The sequence below is a fragment of the Mytilus galloprovincialis genome, chromosome 3 (assembly GCF_965363235.1).
Source record: "Mytilus galloprovincialis chromosome 3, xbMytGall1.hap1.1, whole genome shotgun sequence".
Taxonomy (NCBI): domain Eukaryota; kingdom Metazoa; phylum Mollusca; class Bivalvia; order Mytilida; family Mytilidae; genus Mytilus; species Mytilus galloprovincialis.
In genome coordinates this window covers 42,515,804-42,534,392 of record NC_134840.1, presented here as the reverse complement: position 1 = coordinate 42,534,392, position 18,589 = coordinate 42,515,804, and the positions used below count along the sequence as shown (strand labels likewise).

At 29.9% G+C, this 18,589-nt stretch overlaps 1 protein-coding gene across 10 annotated transcripts in view; it reads left to right on the top strand.

Moving 5' to 3' along the window:
- The window catches only part of LOC143067987 (MAP/microtubule affinity-regulating kinase 3-like), a 34,801-nt gene extending 16,419 nt beyond the window's left edge, over positions 1-18,382 (top strand). The window contains exons 7-20 of one of the 10 annotated variants that reach the window (XM_076241695.1): positions 2,195-2,251; positions 2,478-2,613; positions 3,345-3,445; positions 4,064-4,183; positions 4,938-5,037; positions 6,317-6,429; positions 6,781-6,970; positions 7,997-8,136; positions 8,698-8,739; positions 12,181-12,389; positions 13,796-13,951; positions 14,276-14,512; positions 15,336-15,371; positions 17,881-18,382. In XM_076241695.1, the coding sequence (XP_076097810.1) occupies positions 2,195-2,251; positions 2,478-2,613; positions 3,345-3,445; positions 4,064-4,183; positions 4,938-5,037; positions 6,317-6,429; positions 6,781-6,970; positions 7,997-8,136; positions 8,698-8,739; positions 12,181-12,389; positions 13,796-13,951; positions 14,276-14,512; positions 15,336-15,371; positions 17,881-18,232 (1,989 nt within the window). In that variant the 3' untranslated portion in view covers positions 18,233-18,382. Of the gene's footprint in view, positions 1-2,194; positions 2,252-2,477; positions 2,614-3,344; positions 3,446-4,063; positions 4,184-4,512; positions 4,613-4,937; positions 5,038-6,316; positions 6,430-6,780; positions 6,983-7,996; positions 8,137-8,697; positions 8,740-12,180; positions 12,390-13,795; positions 13,952-14,275; positions 14,513-15,335; positions 15,372-17,880 lie in introns of all 10 variants that reach the window. The other 9 variants (XM_076241693.1, XM_076241694.1, XM_076241696.1 and 6 more) reach the window with 9 other exon arrangements.
- Positions 18,383-18,589: the final 207 nt, after the last annotated feature.

The following is an 18,589-nucleotide window of genomic DNA, read 5'->3' as shown; positions in this document are numbered from 1 at the left end:
TTTATTGATAGACAGTGCCAGGAATATTACTTCATCAGTTATGAATTTAATATGTAAACAGCTGTTATCTAGACGTGTTTTGCTGACTAAAGGTTAATCATTTATACAGAACAGAGGAAGTTATTATCAGTATGAAATTGATTGTTTTTAAGAAAATTACTCCTGAAGGTGTCCAAAAAAAAAAAACTATGGTAATATTAAAGAATATTTTGAATGTTGAACGTACCTGTGATATGAGATAATATATATGTGCTTGTACCCTTAAAATGTAAACAGTGTTTCTCAAGTTTGCAGAGGAATTTCAAAGTAAATAGAAGTCATTTTATAAAGTTTTCACATCCTGGTTTTGAAAGCAATCAAGTGGTCAATTTCTTCAGGAATCCTGAAGATGATTACAGTATATATATATCAAATGTTAATTTCCAGTAAACTGAGTTGATAATTCAATTATTTTTTGAGAAGAACTTTAAATAATCTGACAGTAAAACTACAATTAAGCTTTTTGCAGACACCAATTTTTGATAGTTTAATAACAAAAGCACTGTTTTACTTCTCTGCTTTGTGAAAAAAATATGTTTTGCATGTGAAAAATAAAAAGTTTGGTCATATATTTAGTTTTTTGCATAAAAAATTATTGTTGATTTCTTCATTACTGAAAGAATGATTGAACAAGTTCTGCTATGTCTTATTTATAAGTTGAATGATAAGCCAAGCCATTGACCTTGAATATAGAACTGGATAAGTTTTGTATGCAAATCAATTAAACTGAACAAGTAGATGTGATAATATTTGATGAAGATAAACCATTATATGTGATGGTATTGATTTTGAATGTAACTTGCATAGGAGAATAGTTTCCTCTTCATGATCCAGGGAAGGCCATGTTTATAGCTAGTGACATCCAATTAATTGACATTAATACTGGCTCAACTTGTGGAACACTTCACCGTTATTCAGATATTTATATAGGGATGGAAGCATTGATTTATCATAAAGTATAACTAGAATGAAATTACAAAGAGATTAAATAAAACATAAAACAGTCAACATGTGTTGCTATATATATTGAATTATGAAATTTGGATTTTTGTGAAGGTCACTTTTGCGACCGATATAAATTTTAGAAGAAGTAAAAAAAATGTTTAGCATGTCATCTTAGGGGTTTCTACAGATGTGATGCTTCATGAAAAATAAATTGAACAATCAAGTGTAAATGATAATTATTTTAAAGGTTGATAGTGTATTAATGAAAACATGAGTTGTTTAAAAAGTTGTCAATGCTAATATTTACAGTTAATTTGTCACTTTATGGTATTGTAAGGGACAGATTCACTATGACCCCTCCCCAAAACACACCTTCCTATTGTGATCTTCTGTTTGTCAGTCACAATTTTTATGCCCCATCTAGTGGCGTTATTTTTTTTGGTCATTGCTTCAGTTCATCTGTCTGTTCTGTTTCAGGTTAAAGTTTTTGATGAAGTTGGAGACCAATCAACTTAAAACTTAGAACACATGTTCCCTATCATATGATATGATCTTTTCCAAATTAGAGTTTTGACCTTAATTTCAAGGTCTACTGAAAATGATAGTGTGAGTGGGGCATCCCTGTAATATGGACACATTCTTATTTTCTTTCAAAGTTGACCTGTTGGAATAGTTTTACTAAGCCACCCCTGTGCATATGTATATAAATTGTTTCGCTCTCTGTTGTCAAATCCCTTTAGAATTTAGGGACAAAATTTGGCGTTGCATCTTATTAGTACTTTTAGTTGTGTTGTACATGTGAATTTTGTAAATTCCTCTCATATGTACGAAAATTAATTTTGCTTACAAACCTGTTTTGATAGTTTTTTTGAAGTAAGTGGATGAATTTCTCCACTGAAGACTTGGTGATCATAGTATTTGATAGTTGTATTTTTACTGTGGATTCATTTATTTTCGTGGGTACCAATTTTCCTGGATTGAGGTAAACTGACACTTTCGAGAATATTTAATTTTGTGGTTTTGCCAAAATCTGTATACAAGTGAATGGAAAATATACAATTTGTTGAACATTTAAATTCAGGATTATCCTGTACCCACAAAATCAGCGATAATTGGTATCCAGCGAATATTAATGAATCCACAGTAGTTAATCAGTATAATCATATATGAATTAAAACCAGATTGAATGCTGCATTTTTTTTAATTTCAGATTGTTTCTGCAGTTCAGTATTGTCATCAAAAACATATAGTTCACAGAGATTTAAAGGTATGCATATGGATGGTATTCCCAACTTGATGCTTGTCTTCTGACTTGCTCTAGACACATAAAACATGACCCATCCATAATTGTTAATCATTTTCCAAAGTGTACAAAACGTAAAAATGTAAAATATCAGGAAAGTTTAAAAATACTTAGTAATATATTGATCAGACAGATTTTGTTTAAATATAAGTTGTACTGTGAATATCATGTTTTCTTTTACTGCTTTCAGGCTGAAAATTTATTATTAGATGGTGATATGAATATAAAAATAGCAGATTTTGGTTTTAGTAATGAATTTGTACCTGGTAATAAATTAGACACATTTTGTGGAAGTCCTCCATATGCTGCACCAGAATTATTTCAGGGTAAGTAATTGAATATCTCTAAAGATATAAAGTAGAAATCTAACTAGACTAATTATAATAATTTGGATAGATCTTGAACATGTAATATAAGGGAAATAAAGATACTAAATACCTGTAGAAACACAACACTAAGCTAATTTTCAATCAATGGCATTGTGATAATTAAATTTTACTCTTTTTCATGCATTTATTAAAACATTGGTTTCCTTTTAAGTATTTAAATTATTAGAAATTTTGGAATAAAACTTTTGAGATAATTTAAATTAATTATTGCAGTTAGACTTATTGTTTACAATAGAGCACAATTTTATGCCCTTTCCTCAGCGGATGGGGTATTAAGATTGACAGATGAACAGACACATTCTTTTGTTTAAAATTAATTTCTGTTCTCTCTTAGTTTGCCTCAAGCAATTGTTATGTTTCTTATATAAAACACTCATTACTACAAAACACGAATCAATTTCGAATTTGGGTTGCCTCACTTTAACCGTTCTTTAGTTGTGTCCCTATATAATATTATATGCCAGTGGGAACGTATTCTCCATTTTATATTGAAATAAAGAAATACAAAATAAATAGATTATGTTCACTTCCTAAAATCAATTAGTTTTGCCTTTTAATGAATATTTAACATCAAAACTTTATTTGAACAAAATTCCAAAACCCTAAATTAGCGGCATTGACTTTTTATCGATCTTAAACAATGTGATAATGTCATATTTATTTTACAGGAAAGAAATATGATGGTCCAGAAGTAGATGTATGGAGTTTAGGTGTAATATTATATACACTAGTCAGTGGGTCATTACCATTTGATGGCCAAAATTTAAAGGTAATAATAAATAACAGTGATATTTGTTATGTATCAAAAGCACAAAATAAAAATCTAAATAGTAGAAGCAAAATAATATTATGTAAGTACGGATTTAAGAAATTTCATAGTAATCCAGATGTAATGGGGAATTGTTGACAGAAGATTCAATGTTTTCCTGTTAGAAACCCCAAAAATCATTTGAATATAAAAACAAAACAAAAAAGATGCACCATTGAATTATTACAATTATGATTGAATTGAATTCTAGACTAGCTGAACAAGAGTTGCACATATAAAGTGAGGATGGACAATCAAATAAATGAACAGATATCAACAAAGTTTGTGAGGTTGAAATGATTAATCCTCTGTGTAAAACAATTGTTAAATTATCTCTTTAATATACCCAGTACCATATATTTGGACTGATGAGATATTGAGTGTTGAGGGAAGGAGAATACATGAATATAAATTACCCAAACTGCTAACAACAGGTTATGAATAAGGCAGTTTGGAAGACATAATCACAGCTACAAACATTGAATTTAAAGCTAACACTTCTTACAATAATCATATAGAGTTTTAAAATAGTAGCTAACAACTGGTATACTAATGAAAAAACACAAATTCTACTTTCAGGAATTACGAGAACGGGTTTTACGGGGGAAGTACAGAATACCTTTTTATATGTCAACAGATTGTGAAAATTTGTTGAAAAAGTTTTTAGTATTAAATCCTACAAAAAGAGCAAGTTTAGAGGTAAGATTTAACCTGTAGGATTATTATTTGGGAATTCACACGAACAGTATCTGTAAAAGAAGTGAAATTCCTTGTATATTTCATGTTACAAAATGTCTTAAAGATCATACAAAATAAAAAGTAATCTTGATATTAATCTAGAAAAAAACAATTCACTGTACTTACTTTTAGATTTGAAAAGAGAATATACAAATTAAACTAGTGAAATAAGTAAAAAATATGGTTAGGATTAGTGCATGGATATAATAAGGTCATATTATGGACAAAAAAAAATATATAACAAAAAGCATAGTTTTATATAACAAATCTTTCATTTTTTATTGCACCAGAATATTATGCGAGACAAGTGGATGAATGTAGGTTTTGAAGATGATGAACTTTTACCTTATGTTGAACCCCCAGCAGATCAGTTAGATCCTGTCCGGATAGGTAATGACCTTGACACGGATCAAATGTTAATAACCGTGGTTACATAATGTAACATTTAATGTTGTAATGATAGGTTGTATGGAAGTTTTCATCATGTTTCAATAGGGTAACATTGAAAACTTTCACTTTGAAGGAAGCATCAATGAAAACACTTTCGACGTAAAGAAACACTGGAGCATATTTTTTGAAACATTATTTCAAGATCTATTGATTTGTTATGGTGTTTGTTTAGTACAGTTGTAATTGCATGCTTCCTTCAAACTTTTAATGTATTTTTGTTTTTGACAGTAGTATCTATTTTTGTTCTTTTATTTTGTGTCGTCAGAATATAATGAAAGACCGATGGAACAATATGGGTTATGAAGATAAAGAATTAAAACCTTATACTGAGCCGCCCAAGGATCTTTTAGATTCAAAGCGGATAGGTAAAGTCTGATAAGTTATGTCCTGAATGTCAGTGTAATATATGGAGTTCTCACATTGTGGCTTATCAGGGTTTTGATTGGTCATAAATCTATTCAATTCATCAACCAACTTCAATTGTATTAACTAATTTTATTTAAATCTTGTGAGACCTATTTTTTACGATGTTCAGGATATGCCATTGTGTCAAGACATAACTTATGATGTGTATCCCTCATAATATCCATCTGTTCTGTTTTTATCACTGTTTAAACTACAAGGAGACAGTTGCATATTCTCTAAAAAAAAAAAAAAAACTTTCAAAATAAATTCACAGGGTAGACATGAACTCTGAAGAATATTAATGAAATGAATGTTATACATAATTGATGCATGTAAACTGCCTTCTTGTAGGGGATTTCATTTTATTTGGTCAGACCATACTAATATTAGATGATAATACTTGTGTAACATACTTGATTTATTTACCCAATGAAGTTCTACAACTTCTTCAAGCTGAACTTAATGTGATGATGGATTCTTTGAAAATGTCCATAACTTCATTCTTAAAACTATTTCTATGAACCTTACTACACATAATTTTCATCAATGATCTTTTGATTATGGGTTGTGTCAATTCAAGTTGCTATCCTTAAGAAGTTGGTGGTTTAGTCCATATTTTGATTATCTTAATCACAGTCCATCTAGATTTACTATATATAATTTGAATATTAAGGATGTGTTTTGAAAGTTTGAGATACCTGTGAGTTCATGCACATCTTTTTTAATATCACATATATATTGGTATGGTCTGATTTCTTCATTTTATTTTCATTATTATCATATTGTATTCAGTTTCAGTTCAATTTTGAAAGCATTTCTTCTTTGTTAATTTATAATTTTCTTTAGTACATAGTTTGCTTGTTGTTTTTTTGTGTATACCATTTTGATATTTTTTCATTTAATTAATGGTATTAAAAGTTCTTTAACAGTTCAAGTTTCTTCAGTCTGTTGTTTATGTCCATCTTAAATACATAATAGTTGTTCTTCTCTATCTGCTGCTGTTGTTTTCATTAATTGTGAGTTATAGTGTAAGCTTGTGAATTGGGAGAAAAAAATATACATACAGAAAATTTTAAACCAAAAAATTATTGAAATTTGGAAATTATTCTCCTCACAGATAAATATCAAGTCTTCCATTTTGGCATTTTAAGTAATTTATTGATATAAAACCTTGCTCACATTGTTAAGAAATGTGAAATTAATAGATATAACTTCTTTATTCTTATATTTGATTTCTAGAACTGATGGTTAATATGGGATATAGTAGGAAAGATATAGAAGATACAATTACACATCAAAAGTATGACGATATTCAAGCTACATATCTACTGTTAGGGCGAAGGACATTAGAAGTAAGTTTTGTAAATATAATTAACAAAACAACGTTGCATACCTTTAAAATTTGCACATAGGGATTTAGTGTTTTCTATCTTCAGTAACATAGTAAAATTGATGACAGAGCTAGTTAATACATTTTATTCAAAGTTTTGTTTTAGGATAATAGAAATATTACTTTATAATTTCAGAACAAGTGAATAGCTGAATAAAAAAAAATGCCATAAGCTCACAATTCTGTAAAAGACCTGAAGTTTCATGAATATAGAATTACCTAAATAATATTACCGTAATGGTATTAAAAGAAACTGTTCATGTAGAAATTCAAACAGTAAAAATTGATAATACAATGATTTTTTTTGTTCCAGTTGGAAGGAAGTGATCGGTCAGGTAGTAGTCAATCATTACGGAATTTACCATTATCTTCATCAAATCGTCCACATAGTGAAAACACCGCCAACAATAACCAGTCTCCAAATAAAGTCACAAGAAGTCAGTCAGCAACGAGTAGTGGGAGTAGTCAGGGCCGCAGGCGGTATAGCCATGGTGGTGATAAGGGTAGGTCACAGGGTAAAATATCATTTACATACATCTTTTAAAATCAGTCACTAAATATGAACTTCTTTCTAATCAGCAAGTATTTAATGATTCAACAGAAAGATTCCATCAATTCTGCTGGTAGGGTAGATAAAAAAGTTTTCACAATGGTTGAAATACTATATTATGGCCATTCATAATATTATGAGGATTAAACCTAGTAATAGTTGATCTGACAACCTGCATTTTTAGAGCACGTGGACATGTGTTAACTATATCATTTATGTTTACAAATGATTACATTGAGTGTGTAGGCAATGGTAATATCTTTGGTTAGCTTGCTTGCTAGCTGAACAGTAAAGTCATTATTAGGTAAGGTACACTACCCTCTTTGAAGTAGCCTAGGCCTACTGACAGACAGATTGGTTATCTGTCGGAATAATTTTCTTCAAGGAGGGTAAATTGCCTAACGTAATAATGATTTCAAGATTCAGCTAACAAGCAAGCTAACCAAAGATATTAGCTTTGCCTGCACACTCAATGAAATGGTCTGTAAAAGATAGAGGCAGCCTTTGGCTAAAAAAAATCACCTAAAAACTAAAATTTAAATTAAGATTTATACCACAATATTTGTTTTGTAGATTTTAATAGTTAGATTTTCAAAATAACCTTAACTTATCATCTTTTGTTCTTGTTTTGATATCTGCATAAGGATTTTTCAAATATGTTGATGCGATAAATGAAATTTGCTCATATTAATTTTTGTCCCAAAATAAAAAGATAGTTTGTTTGGTCAAATATGTTGACGGGACATATTCATTTGCCTCACTGTTAAAATTAAGATGTTTTATATATATTACAAAAAGAATGCATGTATCTTATCTTAAAGTGATGTTTTTCTGATTCTGATTCTGAATTTGGCTGTTATAAGTCTTTATGGACAGTATTTGCTAATCATATGTGAAGTGAAAGATAACTTGTCAGATACAAATTCATCCTTCCATTATTTCACAAGGCAAACTTTCACATGTCAATTTTTTTCTTTAGGTAACTCTGGCTCATCTAATTCACAGTCCACTACTTCTCATTCTACCCGACGTCAAAATACAACAATCGACACATCAACTACAAAGGAAAACATGTTGACAACGGGAAGAAAAACACCAGGATCTGTTGAATCCCCAAAGGTTTGTTCAGGCTATTGTGTTGTCAGAAAATGTTGTAGTTGTCTTGCACAGAAAATACACGTCTTGGCTCAATAAAAATTTGACATATTTGAAGTTTTCTAAAATATTAAAACAATCTGAAAGTTATATGTGTAGTGTGCTTTTGAACAAGAAAAATGCTAAATTGTCATGGCAGATATCAGTGCATAATTTTGAATGGCTTGAATTAATGCTTAGCTTAAAACTAATTGTCAAGTGTTCTTTTAGCATCAAATCTATTAACTGATTTATGTTTAAAATATTTGATGTGTTATCAAAATTTAAATAGTGAATGTGGTCTGCATTCATGACATCTTTTATTTTATTGTGAATGGAACTACCAATAAGTAATATTGAGCATATAAAAGAAAAAAATTTAGGAAAAGTGAAAACATAAACCCCCAAAGTAGAACTATTGTCTGTATGCACAGTGCATGTAAACCTCAACTGGCACATTTGATGCACATACATTGCATGTTCCAAGGCAGAAAAGAATGGCTTGTCACTTTATGGCTGTAATGCTTGTAATTTCCTCATTTTCAGAAGAGTCCTTTCATCAGAGACAGTATCAAAGATCATAATAAGGTATTACTTCATTTAAAGTATTATTGTCCATGAAGAACAGTTCTTCTTGGACATATGCCCGTTAAGTGTTATCTTTGGAGCAGTAATAATATTCTGGTCTCTTGCATCATTTAGGTTAATTATTCATATATACAAACAAACAATTGTTGATCTTCTAAGCGAATATATTTACTGTAAATTCTGAAATTATTGTGATGTTTTTATTATTGCAAAAAATGCGACAGGGTTCTAATTGCAATTATTTAAACTCACATTTTGAAATTTTGTATATCAATTAAACAGTCTTTTTCTTAATATCACAAAATTTTATACTAAAATGACAAAATTGCAATAATTTCTGAATTTACAGTATATCTCAATAAAAGGTTCAGAATACAGGCTGTAACAGTTCATTTCTTTTTTAAACATGACATTTGATGCTTTGCTGAAGCCTTTGCACAGTTTGTTGGTTGGACTTTACTTACATGTTGCAGGTAGATAGTAATGTTTTCTAATGAGTCATATCTCATTATGCATGGTATTTCTTTATTCTTTGGCTCTGTAGTACTTTAGATATTTTCTATGTGTGATGAGTGATTGCTTATTGTACTAGATAATTAATGTTGTTAATGTTTTTAATATGGAGTAGAAAAAACAGAATGAAATTTAAAAAAAAATGCTTTACAGCTAAAACCAGTTGAGTGTATTACTAGTGCATAATATTAAGTTAGCTTGTTAGAAAGGGGAATTTATATATAAAGCTTTTGAAAGTTTAAACATGTTATAACTGTCGTGTAAATAAGAAAATCAACATTTTCTCCTTCTATATTATTACATGGCATGAACTTCTATGCACAATGTTATAAATGATTCACGGCCTTCACATGTATATTGCATATAAGGGAGATCATCCTGCCAAAAGCAAATATCCTAACTAAAATTTGGCCAGAAGACAAGTGATACAAATTATTTGTCATCTTTTACAGTTTATATAACTATTACAGTCACTTGACTGTAAGTGTTGCTATCCAGTAATTGCAACTCATTCAAAATTTTGACCAAATTGCAATTTGTTTTTTTAAATCAAATTGTTCAACTGGTCAGAATATTGAACAAATTGTTCAGCCAAAACGTGAAAGTGCAAGGTGATGAAATAAAGATACTTACAATCCTATAAGACTTTTAACTCCACTTTAATGATGTTGTGACAAAATTAATCTATCAGTTTGTATAGGTATGTTATAGTCATTTCCATGCTGAAGGAACTGTTATTATTTTGAATTGCTATAGAAATATCCAAACTAAGCTTTCATATAGTTCATATATATTCATAAGAATCAGATATCATTTAAAATAAAACATCATATATTCAGTAAAATAAGTGTGAAATAACAATATGCTATTGATAAGTTTCCATGGGGAGATAACCTAAAACATTATTCTTTTGAATAAAGACTTTTTGAAAGAAAAAATGATTATCTCCCCATGGACACTTCCTACAAACATATTGCAATTTTACACATATTTTACTGAAAATGAAATGTTTTAATTCACATAATGTCTGATTCTTATGAATATAGAATACTATCAGAAAGAAAACTATATGAAAGCTTAGTTTGGACATTTTTATATCAATTCAAAATAATAACAGTTCCTTCAGCATAGAAATGACTATAATATACCTATACAAACTGATAGACTGATTTTGTCACAACATCATCAAAGTGGAGTTAGTCTTATAGGATTGTAAGTGTGTTTTATTTTATCACCTTGCACTTTCCCTACTTAACTGTGGTTTTCTATAGCAGTTACTTCAAATTTCTGACCAGTTGAACAATTTGATTTTATAAAACAAATTGCAATTTGGTCAGAATTTTGAATAAGTTGCATTTGGTGAATAGCAACACTAACAGTCAAGTCACTGTAAAAGGGATTGATGTTGGGGTTTTGTCAAAGGTCACCCACAGCTTAGATTTTGTAGCCGTTATATATAGTTCTATACAAGAAAAGCAGAAACTTTAGGAGCCCACACCAAATTTTAGGGGCCATTGGCAAGTGGGTCCCTGCTAATTTCAAACTCTGATTACTTAAAAGTAAGTACATATAATGTTAAATATAGTTTTACTGTAAACCTAGATGATTTTTTGCAGATCATATTTCAGGTTATGAACTGAGCCTTTATCTCATTGAGAGTATTTAGTTTTTGAGAGACTGTATTAATTTTGCTTGTTTAAGAATTCAAAGTGAAGTAATGTTAAAAGAAAAGTGGTGGAGGGGTCATTAAGTTTCACCCTCATCTGTCCCTTTGTTCTAAAGTTGGTTTCTCTTTCTAACTTTAGTTTGCCTCTCAAAATGTTATGAAACTTATACAAAATGCGTATTACCTCAAAACACAGATCAAGTTTGAATTTTGGTGGTGTCACTTTTTCTATTCTAGAGTTATGCCCGTTTACAAATGGAAAAATTGATGAATTTTTGGTTTCCTTTCTCCAACTTCAGTTTGCCTAAACCAAAAGATATGACACTTGTACACAATGCTTATTTATACCACAAAAAACAAATCAACTTTGAAATTTTAGTTGTGTCACTTTTACTGTTCTAGAGTTAATCCCCTTTACAAATGGATAAAATGTTGATTTTTTTTTAGCTTAGGTTTGCATGAACCAAAAAAAAACAAATTGTCAAGAGAAGGTGTTTATAATGTTCTAAATGAACATTAAAACTTTGCCTTGGATGTTATAATTAATAAAACCTGACCAAGAATAATCTAAAAAAAAAAGTGGCTTTTCAGTCGTCCTTTTGTTACACTTTCAGTAGTTACAAAAAAAATATTGATGTCTTAGTCTACCTAGCAAACAAGCTAACTTAAATTTATTGGTCATTGTGTACAAACACTCAAATTGGTCTGCTGTAATGCATTTTATGTTACTATATTTGTGTACATTGTTTATTGAAATGTTAAAAGATCTGGTGCTTATGGATTATGGCGGGATGGGTGGGTGTGTAGTCTTGAAGGCACATAGAAATACATTTTCTGGTTGCGTCTCTAAATTTTTTTGCTTAATATTTGTGGTTATTAATTATTGAATTGATGGGGCTTGTTTATTGAAAAACATTACATGTCTGACTGCAAGTTATTGCTGATCATTTAAAGAAGAAATAAAAAATTAAACTAACATTGTGACAAATAAAAAAAAGTTTTTGTGCATGGTACATTCATTAAAAGAAATCTAGATTTTATTGCTGCATCCAGAATGTATCATTTTATTTTCACAATTTATTCAGGGGTGTAAAAGTCAGGAGAGGAATTGATTATAGATACTAAAATCTTTTTTTTAAATAGAACTATAAAAGATGGAACTGTTTTTAATAAAAACAGACTTAATTAAAAAAATATTTCAATACCATATTTTCCTGATAGACATGAATTTGTTACTATCATTCAGTATTTTGTTTAATTAGATAAGTTCATCAACACCTGCCAGAGCAACCATGCCGAAAAAATTAAGTTCAGCTCCATCATCCACACCAAAAAATAATACGGTACAAAGCAGTATTCCACGAAGATCAGCGGCAGGACGAAGTGAAACATTTAGTCCAGGAGATTCCCGTATAACAGCTCCAAATGAAAAGCCAAGTAGAACAACAAATGGTCAACATGATCTCAGGGGGTAGGCTATTTAGTAATAAAGAGAAATTTTATTATGTTTAGTACAATCATTGCTAAATCATACAATAAATTAATATTTGAACATATTATACTAATAACTGTATAAATTTTTGATAACAAAAAAAGGGGAAAAAATGAAAGCCAACTAAATAGCAGAATTGTATTCAACAATTAAAAATGATACAAAATGATTGTTTCATCATCAGTTCATACAAAATGATTGTTTCATCATCAGTTCATACAAAATGATTGTTTCATCATCAGTTCATACAAAATTATTGTTTCATCATCAGTTCATACAAAATGATAGTTTTGTCATCAGTTCATACAAAATGATACTTTCATCATCAGTTCATACACAATTATTGTTTCATCATCAGTTCATACAAAATTATTGTTTCATCATCAGTTCATACAAGATGATAGTTTCATCATCAGTTCATACAAAATGATTGTTTCATCATCAGTTCATACAAAATGATAGTTTCATCATCAGTTCATACAAAATTGTTTCATCATCAGTTCATACAAAATTATTGTTTCATCATCAGTTCATACAAAATTATTGTTTCATCATCAGTTCTCACAAAATTATTGTTTCATCATCAGTTCATACAAAATGATAGTTTCATCATCAGTTCATACAAAATGATTGTTTCATCATCAGTTCATACAAAATGATAGTTTCATCATCAGTTCATACAAAATTGTTTCATCATCAGTTCATACAAAATGATAGTTTCATCATCAGTTCATACAAAATGATACTTTCATCATCAGTTCTTACAAAATTATTGTTTCATCATCAGTTTATATAAAATTATTGTTTCATCATCAGTTCATACAAAATGATAGTTTCATCATCAGTTCATACAAAATGATAGTTTCATCATCAGTTCATACAAAATGATAGATTCGTCATCAGTTCATACAAAATTATTGTTTCACCATCAGTTCATACAAATGATAGTTTCGTCATCTATTCATCAGTTTATACAAATGATAGTTTCATCATTTATTCATCAGTTCATACAAATGACAGTTTCATCCTCAGTTCATACAAATGATAGTTTCATCATCACTTCATACAAATGATAGTTCCATCATCTATTCATCAGTTCATACAAATAATAGTTTCATCATCAGTTCATACAAAATGATAGTTTAATGATCAGTTCATACAAAACTATAGTTTCATCATCAGTTCATCAGTTTACAAGTGTTGATATACGAATTTTCAGTTAATTTCATTTTACTGTAAACTGCATGCGGCATAAATGGCAGTACAGCCATAAAAAAGAACCCTGAAGCAAATTCCAGGAAATATATTCACAAACACAAACTTCAAGACAGAAAACTGTATTGTTTATTCTCTCAATTGTTCATTTGTATTATTTTGCTTTATAGCTCAATGACCAACTCTACAGATAGTGCTACATCTGATGTTCCTTCAGTCAGACCTAAAGGTCATGGACATGTCAAGTCTGCCAGTTTAAGCCAGTCTCAGACATCTAGAGTTACAGACTTACCTCCCTTGTCAGACAGTGAAAACTATCGGCCAACGTGAGTATACTTTTCACTCATCAAATGTGATAAAAATTTAACCCCCTATGCTTAAGAACTGTTTGCTATCTAGACTTGAGTAGATGCCATATATTTTAATTTCTATTTTTGCCTAAAATAGAAAAAGACTGTATACCAAAAAACTATTAGAAAATATATCAACATCTCAGTTAAAATGATATATTTAGAAGAAGACTTTTGTTTTGAAATATTATTTATTAAGCTTAATGAAATGTTCAGAAAGATCTATAATCTGAAGGTATCTTTTCTATGTTTTAACAATCATCTCAGAAGAGACTTTTATTTTATATTGTCTATTTTCAGAACTGCACCAGGAAAAACATCACAATTACCTGTGTCTCCGGCATCTACAAAGAGTTCTTTATTATACCGAAACACTGCAAGTAGAAACACATTCCATGGTGGACCCATACGGGACAGACGGCAACAAAGACAAATCAATGGTCCAGATGGGGTCCCTTCACGTACTCAGGATGAATCCTCCATGAATACTAACAGACAGTCTTTTTTCAATAAAATTAGTCAAAAATTTAGTCGCAGGTATGTTATCTCATTTCTCATTATTATGCCTTTAGAATAAAGTTATTTTTCATCTTTACATATTTGTTTATAGAAGAGTCTGTTAAATTTTTTTTTTTTTAATTGGTTCACTGAACTTAGAAGGAAACTGTTTTTGAAAGTATGGTGAAGGAAAATAGATTCATATTATAAATTTATAATTAGTTGCTATTTACTAAGATGATGGAAATTTCAATATATCTATGACAGTTTTAAGGTTATTTTGGAGAACTATTTTAGAAAAAGGTTGATCAATATAAAACAGTAAAAACTCAAATAAGAAACTACAGTTCAAAACAAATTATCATTACATGACATTCCACAATACTAATAGATTAGATCAGGCTAATGTTAAGACCACTATAGATATCTTCATACACTGTTTAAGAAAGTATTGGTTAATATTTAGGCAGTTTGAATATAAGTTTTGAAAACATGAATAATATGCAGTTCGATGGGCTGTGAGTTGAAAAGAAATAGAAAGAACACTTGCTTTCAACTGTATCACATGACAGAGTAAAAAAAAGGAAACCTAAAACATCAATACAAAATACATTACATTCTAATTCTGAAAAGAAAATTTACATCACCATTACTTTATGATATTAATTCTTGTTTATTGCATGATATTTGATACCCTCAAATCAACTATATTCAAATTGATTGTGTGCAACGCTTATGCATTAGTAACTGTATTATATGTCGCAACATATTTACTACTAATAATAACTTGGCTTTCAGGGACTCTATCATTTTCTATGATTATTAATATGCATTTTATTTCTCTTACCATCCTGGATTGTAGTGCTATGGAAAAAAGGACTAACTCAAATGATTTTAAGTAAGTCTATCATGTTTGTAATCATTTAATTTCTATTTGTCACAACAACACTGTTATAACTTCATTTGGATAGTTCTTTATCCTTTCAATCATTTTTTTAAAGCAATGAATAAAACACAATCACCAGCAAAGTGTGGCAATGTGTCACTGACTACTAAGTTTTATAGAATGCAATTGAATTATTTACAGGTTCAATTTCAGCATGGCAACTAGCTAAATATGTTTCTACCAGTGAAACTATGTGGTCTATCATATTCATGCTCATGAAATGGACCAAAATAAAGACTACCATGAATACAATAAAATTCTGTTTCACAGTTTAATGGTGGCTGATAACATATACTTGTGTCTGTGTAATCCAGAGCCATTATTTGAATATAAATAAGCTTATGTAAATGGTGCATTAAATGTTATCATGTAAATGTAAATTGAAATATTAAATCTTTCATCATTGTGAGTTCATGTGCATATAAGACAGCTTTTATCATTGTGGGTGATTGGTATAATAACTATTGGCTGAAAAACCTGATTTTCATGATGGACATGTTCAAATGAAGTTAGAACTTGGTGGATGAGGTAATCAAGAAACATCGCAGCAACATTTCACCAACATTTTGTGATACATGTAGCTTGCTATCTGCTGATTTTTGATCATTCTTGCAAATAGCAATTGTGAAAGACTGAAAATTAAATATGCAGTTTTATGCAAATTATATTTTCTTGTCGTCCACATTTACCTTTTTAGCTTTCCTACACGTTTGCAAAGAAATATAAAGCCAGAAGGTTTTCCATAGCACTAACCTCCAGGAACATACTGCATCTGATTCTCTGTGTGATTTTAAAGCATTAATAGTTTTCACTTCAGCATCAATACACATAGTGCTAATAATGTAAGGGAAAGCTGGACCATATGCACTAGTAAGGTTAAAAGATATTTACTTTTCCTATAATTTACAACAAAGTAGTGCAAATGTATCCAGTTGAAGTACATGTATGTTAATCAAGCATTTGAAATAAACTTATTTCACATGTAAGGCCAAATAAAAAAGTATGTGTGGTTCGTTACATCTGAAAAAAAGTTAGGGTAGGTATGTAGGAATTTTTTTTTATCTTATGTTTTTTTTTTTTTTTTTTTTACATTGAGTCTATGGGAGCAACATTCTGACTATAAAGTGCTTAATGAAAAATGACCATAAAATCTTTAGGGTAGGCTATTTTTAAGCCGAAAAAGTAGGGACGGTAGGGTTACTGGAACCACACATATATTTTTATTTGGCCTAATGATAAATCACATACTAACTTTATATTGTTATTCTCCATTGTGCTGGCTGCCCTCACCTCTAACCACAAAAATTGTAAATAATTTCAATACGCAAACTTCTCGGCTGATATTTCTGAAGCATATTTTTCCATGCACATTGTATGGTAGTGGGATATATCTACAAACGTATCCTCATTTGTTTATGTTGTCCTGTAGTTTTTCACCGTTTCCTTACTGTTAGAAAAAAATAGGGATAGATTTTAGCATAATAATTTATAGCATTTTGAAATAACAAAAAATTTCAAGATAGGAATGGGGGAGGTGGGGAGAGATTAAAAACAATGAATACCATTGCCACTGCTTGAAGCACTTATTTCTTCAGAAAAAGTCCAATAAACTTTAGATTTCTTAGTCTTACTTTTTAGTTTAGTTTGATTTCTCAACTGACACCTTCTTTTGATTTTCCTTAATTTCTTTTCCTTGATTGTCATTTTGTGTTTTGCTGTCTTTCTTATTGCATCATTATACTTTGCACTGCATGCTACATGTATCCTAAATATATATGACTTTAATTGTCGACATTTATATTCATTTCAATGCATGTTTGTCAAAATTAAAATTATATATGACACATTGACCAAAGCACAAGTTTCTAGAACACAAATTAGAGAGCATGTAATGTTATGGAACTGCTTAATGCATGGTTGGTTGCATGTGAATGGCATTATTGATTTATGACATAAGTATGCCAAACTGATACCTTTCTAGTGAATATATCACCTCACCATTTTGATAAAGTTATTCTGCTTGCACTAAAAAAAAAGATAGACGAAGAAAAATGTTTTGAATGAAAGCTTGTCTCCCTTTCAAGAAGAGGGAAGACTGCTACTTGTGAAATGGAATTTATGGGGGATAAGACGATAAAAAGCACTCCCTTCCCACCCGTGATTTGCCTTTTCAGAAAGCATGCTATTTCTACTGCTATCAAGTTCAGTATATATATAAATTTATATTTAATTATTTAATATTGTTTCTTATTCTGCACTGTTAGTAAAGTACATATTAGTGTAGCCCACAAGAATGTATTTTGCATCATGCACACCTTGTATCTTCCTCAAAAATATGCTTCAAAAATGAAAAGCTTGAGAGAGCAGTTTGGCATACCTTTTGGAAACAGTTTTATTACTTGTTCTCATTTTCACAGAGGGTCAGCATTACTAAGATTTCCCCATTATATCTAATTTTCAGCAAATTGTTCCGCAGGTCTGTCAATGAGAATCGAGAATCTGATATACTGAAGCCGAGGTCCTTGAGGTTCACTTGGAGTATGAAGACCACTAGTTCTATGGACCCAAATGATATGATGAAAGAAATAAGAAAAGTTTTAGATGCCAACAACTGTGATTATGAACAAAGAGAAAAATATTTACTTTTATGCGTCCATGGGGACCCTAATACAGACAGTTTAGTGCAATGGGAAATGGAAGTGTGCAAATTACCAAGACTTTCACTTAATGGTGTACGCTTTAAAAGAATTTCAGGAACTTCAATAGGATTCAAGAACATTGCTTCCAAAATAGCCAATGAATTGAAACTTTGATGAGAGTGTATGATTTTAGAGTATACAAGTTGCCAGAATGCAATCCTGGTTATGACTAATTTTATTATCACTGACAAGTGATTGGTAATATTGCTGCTCAAACAGAAACCTTATCATATAGAAACTTAATAGTATTTTACAGTATTTTCTCTTTCATTATTAAGCATATTCTAAATGGTATTGAAGCCAGCCAGAATATGGATAAATTTTATTTGGTTACAATATCTATCATTATTGCTATGTGATTACTTTTATACTGGATCTTTATTTTTATCCAATATAAAATGGAAAGGAGTAATACGGTGAAATCCACCTACATTTTGATGAAGGTTTCAACGTATTAAAAATTTCTTAGGA